At 39.9% G+C, this 16,286-nt stretch overlaps 2 protein-coding genes across 5 annotated transcripts in view; one reads left to right on the forward strand and one right to left on the reverse strand.

Annotated features, from left to right (window-relative positions):
• LOC126176535 (peroxisomal leader peptide-processing protease-like) overlaps positions 1-16,286 on the forward strand; it is a 1,185,809-nt gene that overhangs the window by 161,934 nt on the left and 1,007,589 nt on the right. The window lies entirely within an intron of this gene.
• Positions 6,925-16,286, reverse strand: part of LOC126175730 (ion transport peptide) — a 356,525-nt gene continuing 347,163 nt past the window's right edge. For 2 of the 4 annotated variants that reach the window (XM_049922677.1, XM_049922676.1), the window contains exons 2-4: positions 9,993-10,276; positions 9,013-9,133; positions 6,925-8,444 (exon numbers count right to left, since the gene is read on the reverse strand). In XM_049922677.1, the coding sequence (XP_049778634.1) occupies positions 9,013-9,133; positions 9,993-10,276 (405 nt within the window). In that variant the 3' untranslated portion in view covers positions 6,925-8,444. Of the gene's footprint in view, positions 8,445-9,012; positions 9,134-9,992; positions 10,277-10,713; positions 11,106-16,286 lie in introns of those variants that run through there. The other 2 variants (XM_049922678.1, XM_049922679.1) reach the window with 2 other exon arrangements.

The raw sequence follows: 16,286 nt of genomic DNA on the forward strand, positions 1-16,286 counted from the left end.
TCAACTGTTGCAGTTGCTTCTCTACGTGTGGGATGCCTATTACTAAGTCATCTATACAGGAGTCTGTGCGATAGTCAGATAACAGTATATTTGTACGATCCTCCTGCATGAACAATTTATTAAACGCGAAATTTAAAACTTCTATTTTCCTTTTGGTATCTTGTATTGCCACAGCAGAGTGGTCAACGACTGATTGGATAGAACCCTTCGACCCGCTTAGCGATTTTATGTAGAGCCAGAATCTTCTTGGGTTCTCGGCTAGATCCTATTCTAAGGTATGACGGTCGTAGTTGTTTCATGCTTCGCGCATGAATCGTTTATGGACGCACGAATCTCTACTGACTTTTGCCTGTCTTAATTCGTGTTCTCTTTTGAACCGAATGCTTCCTCAGTATTTTCCGAATTTTATTATTAAACTACAGTGAGTTTTTTTTCCGTTCTTAACCCACTTACTTGGCACATACTTCTTCAAAGCGTGATTTACAATCCGTTTAAAGTTTGCTCACAATTTCCCTATTTCCATCATGCTGGAACTAAATGATGCCCTTCCACTGTCTAAGTGGGATGCTAACAGCTGCTTCGATGTTGTTTATATCAAAAATACTCTCCTAATCTTCCTCACTGATTTATTGACTTTACTAACCATCATTGCTATGACGACAACCTGAACACTAATTCCTATACCTATACTGACATCGTTGATAAGGTGAGGCCTGTATGTAGCTACAAGATCTAAAATATTTCCATTTATGTGTGGGCTGTTGAACTAGCTGCTCAAGACAGATTTTGGAAAACATATTCAAAAGTACTTCACAAGACTCCATCTCCTTACTGCCTGCAATGAATCCATAAACACATCAATCCATAATCGGTAGATTAAATTTGCATCCAACTTATATTGCATGATCTGGCTATTTCCGTGCTACTGTGTGTAGGATTTCTATGAACGACTCTAAAACTGTCATGGCGGAATCCGGATGGCCGGTAAAAAGTCCAACAATTAACTTGATTTCACCTAGACCTGTTATACGCTTCCTGTTAACTTCACAGTCACACACAGGGTCGACCACATTAGAGACAATATTTTCGTCGACTGTAATGAACAGTCCACCTCCTATGGCGTCTAATATGTCTTTCCAATATACGTTCCATGACTCACTAAATATTTCAGAGTTATCTGCTTCGGGTTTCAGCCAGATCTCAATCCCGAAAATGATGTGAGCGCGACAAAGTCCCTGGAGAGCGCTAAATTCAGCAGCTTTGTTACGAATACTTCGACAATTTACTCATAAAATTTTGGCAGTTTAAGTGTCTTTACTCTGAACGCAGTCTGATTTCGCTGTCTTCGTATCGAATGGCGAAAGTTCATCGGAGTACCTCAAACTACTGCCTAACCTAAAGAAAATAAACCATGTACACTCCGCAAGTACATTGTTACCCAAGTAGCTGCTTCCTTTTTATAGCGCACCCGTGATCTACTAGTGTAGTTCACTATAGAAATCTTAAACATTATCTGTCTCTAGGAATGAAATTAACAAAAACTGCATTGAGTTTTAAAATTTAAACAATCAGATAAGTTGAAGAAAGTATAGATTTAAATATAGAAATGAGGACTAAAGCCAAGAATGATTTTGAAAAAGATTTCTACAAATAGGTGAATAATTCAGTATTTGGAAAGACGATGGAAAACTTACGAAACAGAGGAGATATTAAATTAGTTTCAGATGGAGAAAAATGTGATAAACTTGTATTAAAGCCAAACTTTAAAAGGAGAGCGATATTTAATGAAAATCTTGTTGCTATCTGTACGAATAAGGCAAAAATCAAATTTATAAACCCATCTATTTAAGTATGAGTATACTTGATTTATTTAAAGAAATGATGTATGATTTCACTGTAGAACTATGAAACCAAAATATGGAGGAAATATTTGGTTGTGTTGCAAAAATGAAATTGCAGATATGTACCAAAACAGCAGAGAAAATATGCCTGCTGACTATTAGGACTGTCACACTTTACCTCTGATTGCTGCGGTAGTGAAAATTAAATGAAGGGAAAGTCGTATGACGGAATTTTAATGTCAGTTCCTGGTTTATACTTTCGTCGATGATCAGTCTGACAGAATGAGTAAAAAATACTACAACTGTCAAATTGTAATGCGACGTGAATTTCGTAAATACCTGAAGTCACATACCTCTGGAAAGATATAAAGGCATTATGTTATGTAGGACTGATGTATTCAGTGTGAATGGAGTACCAATGCACTAGTAAGGCGCTGGAATGGATTACATCTGTATTACGCAACTGTGGGTTAGCACACACGTTTTAGCCAATTCGTATCGAGTGTGCCCCATTACGATAAAGTGATATAATTGCTCTGCAGATCACAATTGTTTGTGATAGGTGCTCTGAAATATCTATCTGTTTAATATGTATTACACTTTAGGTGTGTTGAGAAAAGATGATTTTTCAAGATAATTATAAAAGAAAGTGGTCATAGCCACCATTACTTGTTTAATCATCAAGGGTCACAAAGAGGCTTGGCTACAGGACTGGGATTTGAATTGTCAAGGGGTGGGATGTAGGGGTCTGTGTCCAGTTAAGACAATGCAAAGCCTATACTCGTTATCTGTTTATCCATATGTGGCGCCAGTGCCAGATTTCGACATGTGCTGCAGTGGCAAACTGGCCCTCAGTCCATGATGGTAACTTGTGGTATTTCTCTATGTGGATGCATTTGGCGTGGTGCAGACATGCGCACTTGAAATACTTTGTGGGAGAGGTCCTTCCACAATTTTTGCTTGTTTCAAATAAAGAAGTTATTGTTGCCTTCCTCGCTTCCCACTGTGCCCCATGTGGCACAGTGATCATTTATACATTATCTGGTAAAACATGTGCTATCGATGTTACTTTAGTCATGAGTAATGTGTGTGTACTATGTGTCTGCTGGCGTTTCCCTCAGCTGCTTACAATTCCCAGTAATCTTATAGTCTGACACTACTCTCAGCCAACCTGTAGTGACATCACACACTAACAATGCATTGATAATTTCCTTGCAGTGAAAAGAAACATAGCAGGAGCGCATTTTTTGCATTGCACTAATTATTAAACATTAAACTATTCAGATATCAGAGTAGCAGGTTTCAATATTGCACAGTGGCGGTATTTGTTAAATAATAATGATCTCATCTTTTATGCGTGTCTTCTTAAAAAGTGGTAGAAAATTGACAAATTCGCAACAAATTGCTCCAAAACTGTAAATAGCATAATAGATTTACGTACTTCTGCAGAATACCTTTGGGCATGATACTTTGCTGGAAATTGTGAATATCGCCTGAATTTGCTGCTGCTGCTGTTGATTGAGTGACATACAAAGCACGAATGGTAGATTGATCCTATGTTACTGGGTACCCAAATAATGGTGGTGGTGGGGTGGACCATTAATAATGCACTATGTTAGTGGGGGATGGAAGGCCGCCATTTTAGGTAGTAAATTATGAGTTAGAACAGAAAAACCTCATTGCAGCTTGTTTAACATGTACAAATATCTCTTACTGTTTTGAAGTGAATCATCAGATGCTAGTTTATTAGTGTACTTTACTGCAATAATCGGGATTGCTGTAGTAAATGAAGTATTCCTCTGCAATAGTAGGCAGCAATATGTTGTATAATGTAGATTATTGTACACTGGGAAATGTATTTTTGCTGAACATTCTGATAAATTCTCTCATTAATGTTATTTGTAGCTAGTAGCAGAAATCTGCAATTTGTGTGGTCACTGTACAAGAGACAAAAACAATAACCATGTAGACTTTGCGTTCTTGCCTGAAAATCTTATGCAAGCAAGATTAACAAACTGCCTGCTGGAGACAACTGTTTCATTACAGAATGTAAAATACCCCCCCTCCCCCCTTTTTTTAAGCAGCTATGTACCTGAGGGAGAATCAGTAGTTTTTCTAACAAAATGGCGTTCTATTAATTGTATGAGGTTTGTGTGTAGTTTCTGCAAGCAGTAGAGTAAAATACTTTAATGACCATAATTTTTAATGTATTATGTCAAATTAGTATCAGATAGCTACTTTCGAATTTTAATTCATTCTGTGGTCCATTTCACATCCCAGGAGGTTATCCTTCAGTATACTGAATAATGTGTGAACATATACTACTGTAAAAATGTTCATGAATTCCTATGTTTTCTGTCATCAGCCAAATGTAATAACCTCATCCCAGATTAGTAAGCATAGCCCCTGATGATCATATCACTTTCATTAACTTTCACAGTTGCTAAGTATTCATTTGGTCTGCAAGAACACATCTAAAAGCCTCATTATTTGCTGCCATTCATCAGTCCATCAAATCATCCTCCACAGTTCCACTGACCAATGATGGTGTTGTCTGTAGCACTGTAAGCGATATTCTGCATTCATGTTCATTATAAGTGCCTGTTGTGCAGTTTGTGCAGTAGTTCAAGCATGAAAATGGAATCTGAATGTCTGCAAGTAAATCATTGTATCACCGACCTCTTAAAGTAATATGTCACGATGTACTCTCTAATGCATTGCACTAATGTGCTATTATTGTGTGCTTCATACAGTATGCCTTAGATTTTGATAGATCTTGCCGGTTGTAGTTCCCATGTCTGTCAGAGTGACTGCATTAAGTGCATCATTGATCTTTGCACTTGACATTACATCACAAACAGAGTAGCTTTGTGGGTGTAGCTTCCGTGAAATCTCTCTAACATAGGACATTGACATGTAGACCCCCTACAGTCACTGGAACTGAGCGTTCCTTTTCCTTACAGATATTTCTGGGACACAAAATTTAGTTTTCCTGAACTGGATGCCCATGATAAAAGTTTTTCAGTCCAATAATTATGAAACTGATCAGTGTTTTAGGTTGTTTGGTATAGTGTGGCTGCATTGTCAGAAAATACCAATCTATATTTTCGTAGTAGGTCTCAGAAGTTAGTTAGAAACAGTAGGATGTCATGAATGACAGAGTGTATTATTTTCAAAACTGATACATGTATCCCTATTGAAATGTCCAGTGCAGTGTCCACTAGAGTATAACTAACCCATCTATATTAGACTCCTTGCTTTAGAGTTTGTTAGACTATATTAGTTTGTCTATTTCTGCTCCCTAGGCTTGCTGTTACACCTGAAAATAAGAGAAAGTGATTCTCAGTTACACTTTCATTTATTCTTGAGAATTTTATTTTATTTTGCAAGTTCTGTTTCTTTGGAGATATTTTGAATGTTGTACTTAAGTTTCAACGCTTAATTACAAATAATTCTTAGCATTCAGTAGATTTATCTCATGCACTAATCGTTCTTTCTTGTCTGCTCTATTATAATTCAAACTCAACTAAATTCACAGTAAACATGATTCATATTGCTGTATGAATCCAACTTGTAATCCACAGTATCTTTACCAAAATTGTTCTTCTTATAAATTCTCTCCATGCGTTCTGTTTCTCAAGTGTATTCCTGTCATGATGCAATTGCTCAAATTGTTTTATACCAAAAGATACTGATACTACTGAATATAACTATTTGCGTCTAAATCACTTTGTGCACTTAGATCCAAACCCCAGTCTATTACACTATGTCCTGTTCATGATTAAAATGCCTTTGTCAGGAGTAAGTCCAAGTGTGACACCAGTAGCTTTGAGTACCTCAGTCCAATGACCAATCAGCGCCTTGAGTGAAACTGATATCTACAAAATCTTGTGTCTGTACTCTCTAGTCGTTTAGAAAAATCAGTAACACTTTCCGTCATGTGTATACACGGTCAGAATGCATGTATGTGAAATTATTTGTCCTAGCACCTTGTTGTTTTTAATACTGTCATCATATTTTTGCATAGGCCTCTATGCTCTCAACCAAGAAGGGAGTACCTATCGTTATTAAAACATAGTTCTTTATATTAATTTGAATCCCTGTATTGTGGGAGTAATAGCATATTCTAATACGAAAGTTTCTCCATCCTCTGACTTACCTTGATAACATTCATTGCTAGTGTGGGGAACGGTCATTAGCCATAAAAATAGTGAAATGTGTAATGAAAATAAAAAAATTATGTTGCCAGATAACTGTCATTCTAGAAAACTGTCACCAGAACTGATTCTTTCGTTTCAATTTATGGAATGAAATCATGTGTGTATATGAAAAATATGTAGCTTCTTCATTCTTTACTTTATATAATCTTAGAATCTTGTACGGAATTTGAATCACTACATGGCATGTTAGAACAGTTGTCTTGTGGGAAAAATCTTGGCCTCACTATAAATGCTTAATAGGTGAAACTACACTCCTTGCAATATTGATGTAAATGATACCTTGTTTGCAGCTTATTATCTAAAATGAACTTAATAACAAATCTTTGAACCAGTTTTGCTAATATCTAATGTGACATTTTCATTGCTGTCTTTAGACATCCTATAGTTTTTAACATTTCAGAGATGTAGTAAGTATTTCACCTTAAAACATTCGCTAATTACATAACAGCAGTACATGATTAAATAAAGGTACTTATGACAGTTGCTGAAAATGTGTTCCATGTTTTTGTGTTATTATTGAACTGGCTGAATTACTCAATGACAAAATTATCAATCATGGTATTTCTAGAACACTTATTATATATGAAAACTGCAAGTAACAATAACTTTGTAAGTGATATTTTACAGCATTAGCTTTGCATTATAACTCCTGTATTATATGTTCTTTGAGATTTTGAAATTTGTAGTTGAAATTCTCCACACCAGACTTTTAAGAAATTGCTCTGGTACAATTTTACTTTCCCAGTCTAATTATCTATTACCCTAAAGCCACTACAGCACTGTACTTAGTTTTCCTGCACTATAGTCTGAGAGAACCAGTTATGGTTTGGGGAAGGGTAAAGTGTAGAGAAATAAAATTGAAATTAGCTTGAAAATATATATTTCTGGATTCAGTTAATTTTCCCAGACCAAAAATTAACAGATGTATTGTTTAGAAAATAGGCTCCAAAATATTTTCCAATTTTCCTTTTAGGTTTAAACAGACATGGTATATAACAAAAGCTTCAACGTAGTATGAAACATATAGGCACACTTTCTGTGGCTCACAAAGATGTTCAGATAAAAGAAGTTGACAGTCAGTTGTACAATAAGCTTACAAGATTATATAAAAATATACACTAAACCCGTACTCTCTTCAAATCATAAAAAATTGTAATAAGTTAACATATACACAAAAGAATCTCTTTCCACATAAAATATGAACGAGTTGTAAAACTAAACTACTTCTGAAATAATTTAAGACACAATGCTAATCTAAAATAAGTATAAACACTCAAGACACACCTACTTGCACACAGGTAAACAAATGCTCCTCATATTCTTACTGACAGTGCTTTGCACTATGTTTGCAAATGTGTCAGAGCAGGAACTAGGCTATACTGCAGAGGTAATGTATACAAGGCAAGGTCTCTTCCTCATTGACACATAAGAATACTGATTATGGAATGATAGTGTGAAATACAAAAAACCAGTTTCCTGGATATATATTTCATTTTTACAAATCTTTTTAATACTGCCACAACACATCAGCTTTTAGCTAATAATTAACAAATCACATGATTTGCAGTATGTAGATGGTTTCATTAAATAATTTAATAAATGCATGATGAATAATACATTATAAGGAGTGTGACTACTAAGTGAATGAAGTACTATATTAAAAATAAATACATTAATACTTTTCAGCATCGTCATGGCATAATGCTTCACAAGATGCCACCAAAACTTCACTGATAGTGCGATGTCAAAGTTGCTCACGTGGTGAACAAAATAAAGACATTATTTAAAATCATATTCAATATTAATTTTCCAACATGAGATGACCATATTAATTCAATATATATGTTAAGCTTTATCACCATTTCTTCTTCTTCGTTCCTGAGTGATATTTCTATAAATTTGTTGTAAAATTTTGGAAATTTTATAACCAGATGATGCTACAACAATATCGAGAAAAACGATAGGTGTGTTACTGTGTGCATTTGCAAATCATTCAGAAACAACTAATAAATAAGTGATTTAAATTATATATGAAAATATGACAGTCTGCATGATGAAATGAAAGTATGATGAAATCTCGTCCAGAACTCTCCATTATGAGCCCACGGATAGTGTACTCACAAAGTAATTAAAACATTAATGATGGCTCAGAGGCCAGTGCATCAACATAAAATCAATCAAACAAAAACAGATCTAACTCTTCCAACATATATTTTCAAAGACTAGAATGTTTCCGTAATTTATCTCCCAGCCTGCAGGGAGTTCTTGTGCAGTCTACTTCTTCCCCAGTATTTCCACCATTTGGTTAAATTTTTCTTCTTCATCAATCAGAAGTAGTGCCTGAAGACAACCTTTGAAGTATGGGCTCTTGAAACAGTCAGATCTGAAAAAGGTAAATCAAGACTTATTTTAGACCAAATACTGATATTTTTCAGTCAAGTGCAATTTTGCTCATGTGTCAAAATGTTTTATTAGATTCCATGTGTGAGAATTTCAGAAAATTTTCGCTTTGAGATTTTAATTGTATTTTTCAGTGTTATTTAATTTCTGAACCATGTAACTGAATATTTGACATGATTTTATTTCAGGAAGATATTAATTATTGTTTCACTTTTCCATTACTGAAACCACATTGTAGTCTTGATGATGATAAGGATTATTTTTTAACACACTATCTCGTAATGTTAGTGCTGGTTCATAGTACCTCGTTATGTTAGTGCTGGTTCTGTAGATATAAATTAGTAAAAGGTATAGATTTGTAGTGTTTATAGAAGCCTTCAGTATTACTATATAGTTAGTAAGTTATTTAATGAATTTTGATTTTAACTACATTATTTTCAGAAAAACTATTATTCTAGTTAAAGATTGTTTTAAGTAATTACTATTTAATGTTATTTTTGTAGTTAGAAAACGAAAAAAGGAAAAACAAAACAAAACAAAAAATAAAATACCTAAACCCCTGGCTCTGCCCCATGTATTTGTTTTATCCAAGACTGTATCTTATCCATGTCATCTTGGAGAAGTAGAACATCGATGCATCCTTTGAAGTAGTCAGATGTGAAACAGTCTTTCCTGTAATAATCAGACAAGTTAAGAAACACATATAATTTCAATGTTTTTTTTTTGCATTTGTGTGTTTTAATTTTGTATTCTGAAGTGCAGTTAAGTATTGATTGTAATTGGAGAAAATATTATTTACACTAAACGAAATTTATTTTTCAACAGATCTCAAATTATTAATTATTTATTAACTGTATGAAAAGATACAATTTCTGTAAAGTTTCATTAAAATATATACTATGAAACAATTAATAACAGAATATTCTGTAAAGAAAAGTGTATATAATTTTTAATACAAAATGAAATATATAAATTACAATCAAGAATTGATAGATGTAAGAACTTTATAAACAGAAGCCGGGAGCAATTTCAGAAAAAAATCATCTGCCTTCTAAAACAGTTAAAACAATGTTTGTTGACTTGAAACAAAAGGCACTACATCAGATTCATCAACATATTCTTTTTAAAACTGAACTATAAATAACTCAGTATTTGAATTATATATGAGGCATCAGTTACCTGCAGTATAAATGTTAACTTCATATTTCGCCCTATCAGACAGACAACTAGTGTAGGTTATGATAAAGTTTATGCATATTACGTGGAAAGGTCAAAGAAAAGGCATGCCTCATCATCATTGTTATTATTATTTTTAATTTGGACCAAGTTTTTTCCTTTTGTGATGACCCCATATTTTGTTCATTACTAAGGAGAAATAAAAACCAGTACTAATTGCATTTCCTGTCATTTATAAGAAACGATTTCAATGCTGACAGAGCAGTCTGAATTTTCTGCTGGATAATTTAGATCGATTTTGCGTGTGTATTTTCTTACAACCAGTTCGAGGCATTCTTGCGTCAGTTCAACCTACCTGCACAGAGAGTGGAGCTGAGGTTCGCGGAATAGGTTGTAGCAATCTTCGCAGATGCGGTCGAGGCGTGCAAAGATGCTCTTGTCGTAAACTCCTTTACACTGGATGTCGAAGAAGGACCTTTTGGCAAGGTGATGTGGATCCAACGGGCTGGAAGCCGCCGTGGAAACGAGGCTAGCTACGACGAGGACACAGAGGACGACCCCTGATAACCGCCACTGGAGATGTCGGCATGGAGCCTCTCCCTGCTGCTTCTGCTGCTGCTGCTGCTTCTGGTGGTGCATCTGCAACAATGATATTCCCACGGTCAGTGCTTTTGTTGCTAGACGAAATGCAACAGGTGCCTGGCGTTGGCGACACATAGTGCTGAGCAAAACCAACCACGGATGATTATTTACGACAAACTGCAGGGAAAGGCACTATATTATGGGTGGAATTTCGTAGTGGCCGACGTCAGATACCGTTCCTGAAAAACTATTGTTCAAAAATATTAACTGTCTATGACACCAGCGGTGGGATCAAAGCAAGGACACTTAGAAAGCAACGATAATGTGGGTTACTGCACAATTAGTACTTGCTCGATCGCGTGTCTATACACTGTGGTATGGTGAACTCCTGAAAAGAGCTGCAGGGAAATGAAACAACAACAAAGGATACAACATAGTCATCGGCGTATTTCGGTATAACGGATAGAATCTGCAACGTAGATTCATTCTGCTACCTCATAACTTTCGCAGCCACTCCTTGAACGAATACAGCTGCGAGGCTCTTGTCACAGATTTGGAAATAAAAATACGCGAAAAGATGTTTTTTTCGCACAAGCTATAGCGATTTTTCCTATTCAGTCACAACAACAAAACAGAGACGACGAGAGAATCAGTTTGCACACGTCGGTGAATTGCGAGGCGATCCCGGACCGTGATCCTCGGCTACAGCTCTTATCGAGACACTTTGGGACTGGCACGACGACGCGCAGACGAAACGAGCGGAGCTCCTCGCGAGAGGCATGGCGCCCGGCGTGAGATGTTCCCGAGCCCGCGGAACTGCGTGTGCGTTTGCGGAGCGGCGAGCGGAGGCGGCCGGGGACCGCGCCGAGCTGCGCTGAGGCACGTGGTGGGACTGGCGCGCCGCTGCGGAGTGCCTGCCCGAGCCCCCGAGCCGGCCGTGGCCCTGTTGGCCGACCGTCGGCTGAGCCCGCAGCGCCGTCATTCCGCCTCGTTAGCCAGAGGATGTGCGCTCGTTAGGGCCGGGCCGACACGGTGCCTCGCGAGTGCCTTCAGCGCCCACTGCCGGGCCAGCGCACCAGATTCCCGACACTTGCCGATACCTCGGAAAGGAGCTCACAGTTCCGAGCACTTCGATCGTGTCTCGGCAGCAGATTAGGTCAAGGCGTACGATTTCCGCTGTTAACGCACAGAGAACTTACCCGCCCAAAGACAATACAGAGCAATTCAAAATGAATAAAACGGTTACAAACAGCTGTAACTACTCAGTGCATTGCGATGCATCGATAACAATTACAGAACATGTGAAAGGAAATTCGTTGTTTTTGTGGATACACTACTGGCCATTAAAATTGCTACACCAAGAATAAATGTAGATGATAAACGGGTATTCATTGGACAAATATATTTCACTAAAACTGACATGTGATTACATTTTCACGCAATTTGGGTACATAGATCCTGAAAAATCAGTACCCAGAACAACCACCTCTGACCGTAATAACGGCCTTGATACGCCTGGGCATTGAGTCAAACAGAGCTTGGATGGCGTGTACAGGTACAACTGCCTATGCAGCTCCAACACGATACCACATTTCATCATGGGTAGTGACTGCCGTATTGTGACGAGTTAGTTACTCGGCCACCATTGACCAGACGTTTTCAATTGGTGAGAGATCTGGAGAATGTGCTGGCCAGGGCAGCAGTCGAGCATTTTCTGTATCCAGAAAGGCCCGTACAGGACCTGCAACATGCGGTCGTGCATTATCCTGCTGAAATGTAGGGTTTCGCAGGGATCGAATGAAGGGTAGAGCCACGGGTCGTAACACATCTGAAATGTAACGTCCACTGTTCAAAGTGCCGCCAATGCGAACAAGAGGTGACCGAGACGTGTAACCAATGGCACCAATACCATCACGCCGGTTGATACACCGGTATGGCGATGACGAATACAGGCTTCCAATGTGCGTTCACTGCGATGTCGCCAAACACGGATGCGACCATCATGATGCTGTAAGCAGAACCTGAATTCATCCGAAAAAAAAATGAGGTTTTGCCATTCGTGCACCCAGGTTCGTCGTTGAGTACACCATCGCAGGCGCTCCTGTCTGTGATGCAGCGTCAAGGGTAATCGCAGTCATGGTCTCCGAGCTGATAGTCCCTGCTGTTGCAAACGTCGTCGACCTGTTCGTGCAGATGGTTGTTGTGTTGCAAACGTCCCCATCTGTTAACTCAGGCATCTAGACGTGGCTGCACGATCCGTTACAGCCATGCGGATAAGATGCCTGTCATCTCGACTGCTAGTGATACGAGGCCGTTGGGATCCTGCACGGCGTTCCGTATTACCCTCCTGAACCCACCGATTCCGTATTCTGCTAACAGTCATTGGATCTCAATCAACGCTAGCAGCAGTGTCGCGATATGATAAACCGCAATCGCGATAGGCTACAATCCGACCTTTATCACTGTCGGAAACGTGATGGTACGCATTTCTCCTCCTTAGACGAGGCATCACAACAACGTTCCACCAGACAACGCCGGTCAACTGCTGTTTGTGTATGAGAAATCGGTTGGAAACTTTCCTCATGTCAGCTCGTTCTAGATGTCGCCACCGGCGCCAACCTTGTGTTAATGCTCTGAAAAGATAATCATTTGCATATCACAGCATCTTCTTCCTGTCGGTTAAATTTCGCGTCTGTAGCACGTCATCTTCGTGGTGTAGCAATTTTAATGGCCAGTAATGTACTTTATACACTGAGGTGACAAAAGTCATAGGATAGCAATATGCACACATAGAGATGGCGATTGTATCGTACACAAAGTATAAAAGGGCAGTGCGTTGGCGGAGCTATCATTTATACTGAGGTGATTCATGTGAAAATGTTTGCAACGTCGTTACAGCCGCACGACGGGAATTAACAAACTTAGAAAGCGGAATGGGAGTTGGAGCTAGACGCATGGGACATTCCATTTCGGAAATCGTTAAGAGATTCAGTGTTCTGTTATCCACAGTGTCAGGAGAGAGCCGCGAATACCAAATTTAGGATATTACTTCTCACCAAGGACAACGCACTTACCGACCGAGAGCAGCGTCTTTTGCGTAGAGTTGTTAGTGCTAACAGGCAAGCAACATTGCGTGAAATAACCGCAGAAATCAATGTGAGAAGTACGACGAACGTTTGCGTTAGGACAGTGCGTCATTAATGAGCTGTGGCAGCAGACGATCGACGCGAGTGCCTTTGCTAACAGCACGACATCACCTGCAGCGCCTCTCCTAGGTTCGTGGCCGCATCGATTCGACCCTAGACGACTGGAAAACCGTGGCCTGGTCAGATGAGTCCCAATTTCGCTTGGTAAGAGCTGATGGTAGGGTTCGAGTGTGTCATAGACCCCACGAAGTAATGGATCCAAGTTGTCAACAAGGCACTGTGCAAACTTTTTCATAATGTGGGACCACAGTCATAATATATTTCTTTAAAGTCAGTACCGCCATTAGACTGTTGTTTATTTACAGTGTTACATTTACACTTACACAATGATTTCGGCTTCAAAGTGCCATTATCAAGTGTTTTAAGTGTTATAAATTGCGTAAGATGGCATACTGTCGTATTAAAATACACTATTAGATACATTGTCTAATAGGCTATATATCTGGCAGAGCTTACTGCTTTGCTTCATTACTGAGTACACCATCTTGAGTCAAGATGGTGTGCGCAGAATGAAACAACAGTCTAATGGCGGTACTGACTTTAAAGAAACTGTGCAAACTGGTGGTGGCTCCATGGTGGTGTGGGCTGTGTTTACAGGGAATGGACTGTTCCTCTGGTCCAACTGAAGCGATCATTGACTGGAAATGGTTATGTTCAGCTACTTGGAGACCATTTGCAGCCATTCGTGGCCTTCATGTTCCCAAACTACGATGCAATTTTTATGGATAACAATGCGCCATGTCACTAGGACAAAATTGTTCGCAATTGGTTTGAAGGACATTCTGGACAATTCGAGCGAATCATTAGGCCACCCATATCGCCCGACATGAATTTCAATGAATAATTATGGGACATAATCGAGAGGCCAGTCCGTGCACAAAATCTTCCACCGGCAGCACTTTCGCGATTACGGACGGCTATAGAGGCAGCATGGCTCACTATTTCAGCAGGGGCTCCCAACGACTTGTTGAGTTCATGCCACGTCGATTTGCTGCACTTTGCCGGGCAAAAGGAGGCCCAACACGGTTGGGAGGTATCCCATGACTTTTGTCATCCCAATGTATATCAAGAATGAGGTCCCCTCGGTCCATGAAAACAACACATGACCTCTAGTACCGTACGAGAAAACCAATAGATCTAATGAGTAGCGTACTGAGTACCTTCTTCTTCAATATCCGCGTCTTGGGGAGTTAATGAAATTCGATCGTCGACTCATATCTAATGAGGATGACAGCCTTATGAAGAGTTCGTTTCGTCAACTAAGGTTGGGTTGTTTTGGGGGAGGAGACCAAACAGCGAGGTCATCGGTCTCATCGGATTATTGAAGGACGGGGAAGGAAGTCGGCCGTGCCCTTTCTAAGGAACCAACCCGGCATTTGCCTGGAGCCGTTTAGGGAAATCACGGAAAACCTAAATCAGGATGGCCGGACGTGGGATTGAACCGTCGTCCTCCCGAATGCGAGTCCAGTGTGCTAACCACTGCGCCACCTCGCTCGGTGTCAACTAAGGAATGACCACTTTGAGTAGTCTATTTGTGACATCATTACATACTACGCGAGGAATATATCCGTGATATCTTTCCAGTGTCACTTTATGTTTAATGTGGTTATCTTCCAACCGAGACGCAGATCCGGCCATCCGCTCGGCTGCTTACGCGTGCAACCGGACGCGCAGGTTGGTCTTTCTTGGCCTTTTTTCCGGCTTGCTTCTTTCTGCACGGTCGCCGCGACCACCGGGCAGCTGGCCGAGCACCTGGCCGGCCCGGCCACCCGTGCAAAACGCCCCAGGCGAGCGGCTTACTTTCAAAGGGCGAGCGCCGGGGCTTAATTGTAGCTGCGCGCTCGCTCCGCAAAAATCGCCGCTCGTAATCACGGGCCTCCGACGTTGGCCGCACATGAGAGGCGATCGCCGGCATAATTACAGATCGGCGGAGCCGATGCGATGACTTCATTCGATGCTCGTTTGAGTGGACGGCACTGTGAGTGTGTACGTGTGTGTGTGTGTGTGTGTGTGTGTGTGTGTGTGTGTGTCTAGCAACTCAGACTGCCTGGCGCTCCTTTACAAAGCCCACCCCGCGCGCTTGTTCACACAAATTATATTCCGGTTCCCTTTTGCGGGTACTAGAATATTATCTCCCCGTTCCTGTTCCACCACTTATCCGCGCTGCAAGCCTTCTCTGTCGACTTGCTTATTTAAGCTGGTAATGGTTACCACAGGTTTTATTCCGCACCCTACCTCCCTTCCCTGGCGTCGCCTTTTCTTCCACTCTGCTTCTCTTCGCTTTCGCTGTTAATTACGGGCGGACAGGTTCCCCCGGCCGTCCATCACGCTAGTTAGCGGTCTGATACCTGCAGGTGTGTGAGTGCAACCTAAGGAGAAGGCTGCCTGCAGTTAATAGCACCGGAGCTGCCGACAAGTTCTTCCAAATGATCGCCACAAAAACCTTGCCCACATGACAACACTACGCGGAAGGTATTGCGATTACGATGTATTTGTATGTGGAATTATGACTGATAAGTGAAACTGACGGCATTAGAGCGAACAGCTGCTTGTTGCCAGACAATGTCCTAAGAATATTGTTTGCACAAAAAATGTTCGCATTATGTTTCTTGATTTTTTTTGTTTGACCTCCTCCTTCATTTCTTCAAGGTTTCCGTTCCCTGGAGTATTTTTCGACAATAAAATTTAGATATGATTTTAATGTCCTAAGAGAGGAGAGAAAGAAGCTGAGCATATCTTAGTTACATTTTGAAATTTGTAATGCTGTCCTCGTCCCGTAATACTTCACCACATCAGATACCCATCTGACGGGTTAAACTTTATATCTATTCGGTGTCCAGTTGAGAGTTCAAACGCACAGT

Source organism: Schistocerca cancellata, chromosome 3 (assembly GCF_023864275.1).
Source record: "Schistocerca cancellata isolate TAMUIC-IGC-003103 chromosome 3, iqSchCanc2.1, whole genome shotgun sequence".
NCBI lineage: Eukaryota > Metazoa > Arthropoda > Insecta > Orthoptera > Acrididae > Schistocerca > Schistocerca cancellata.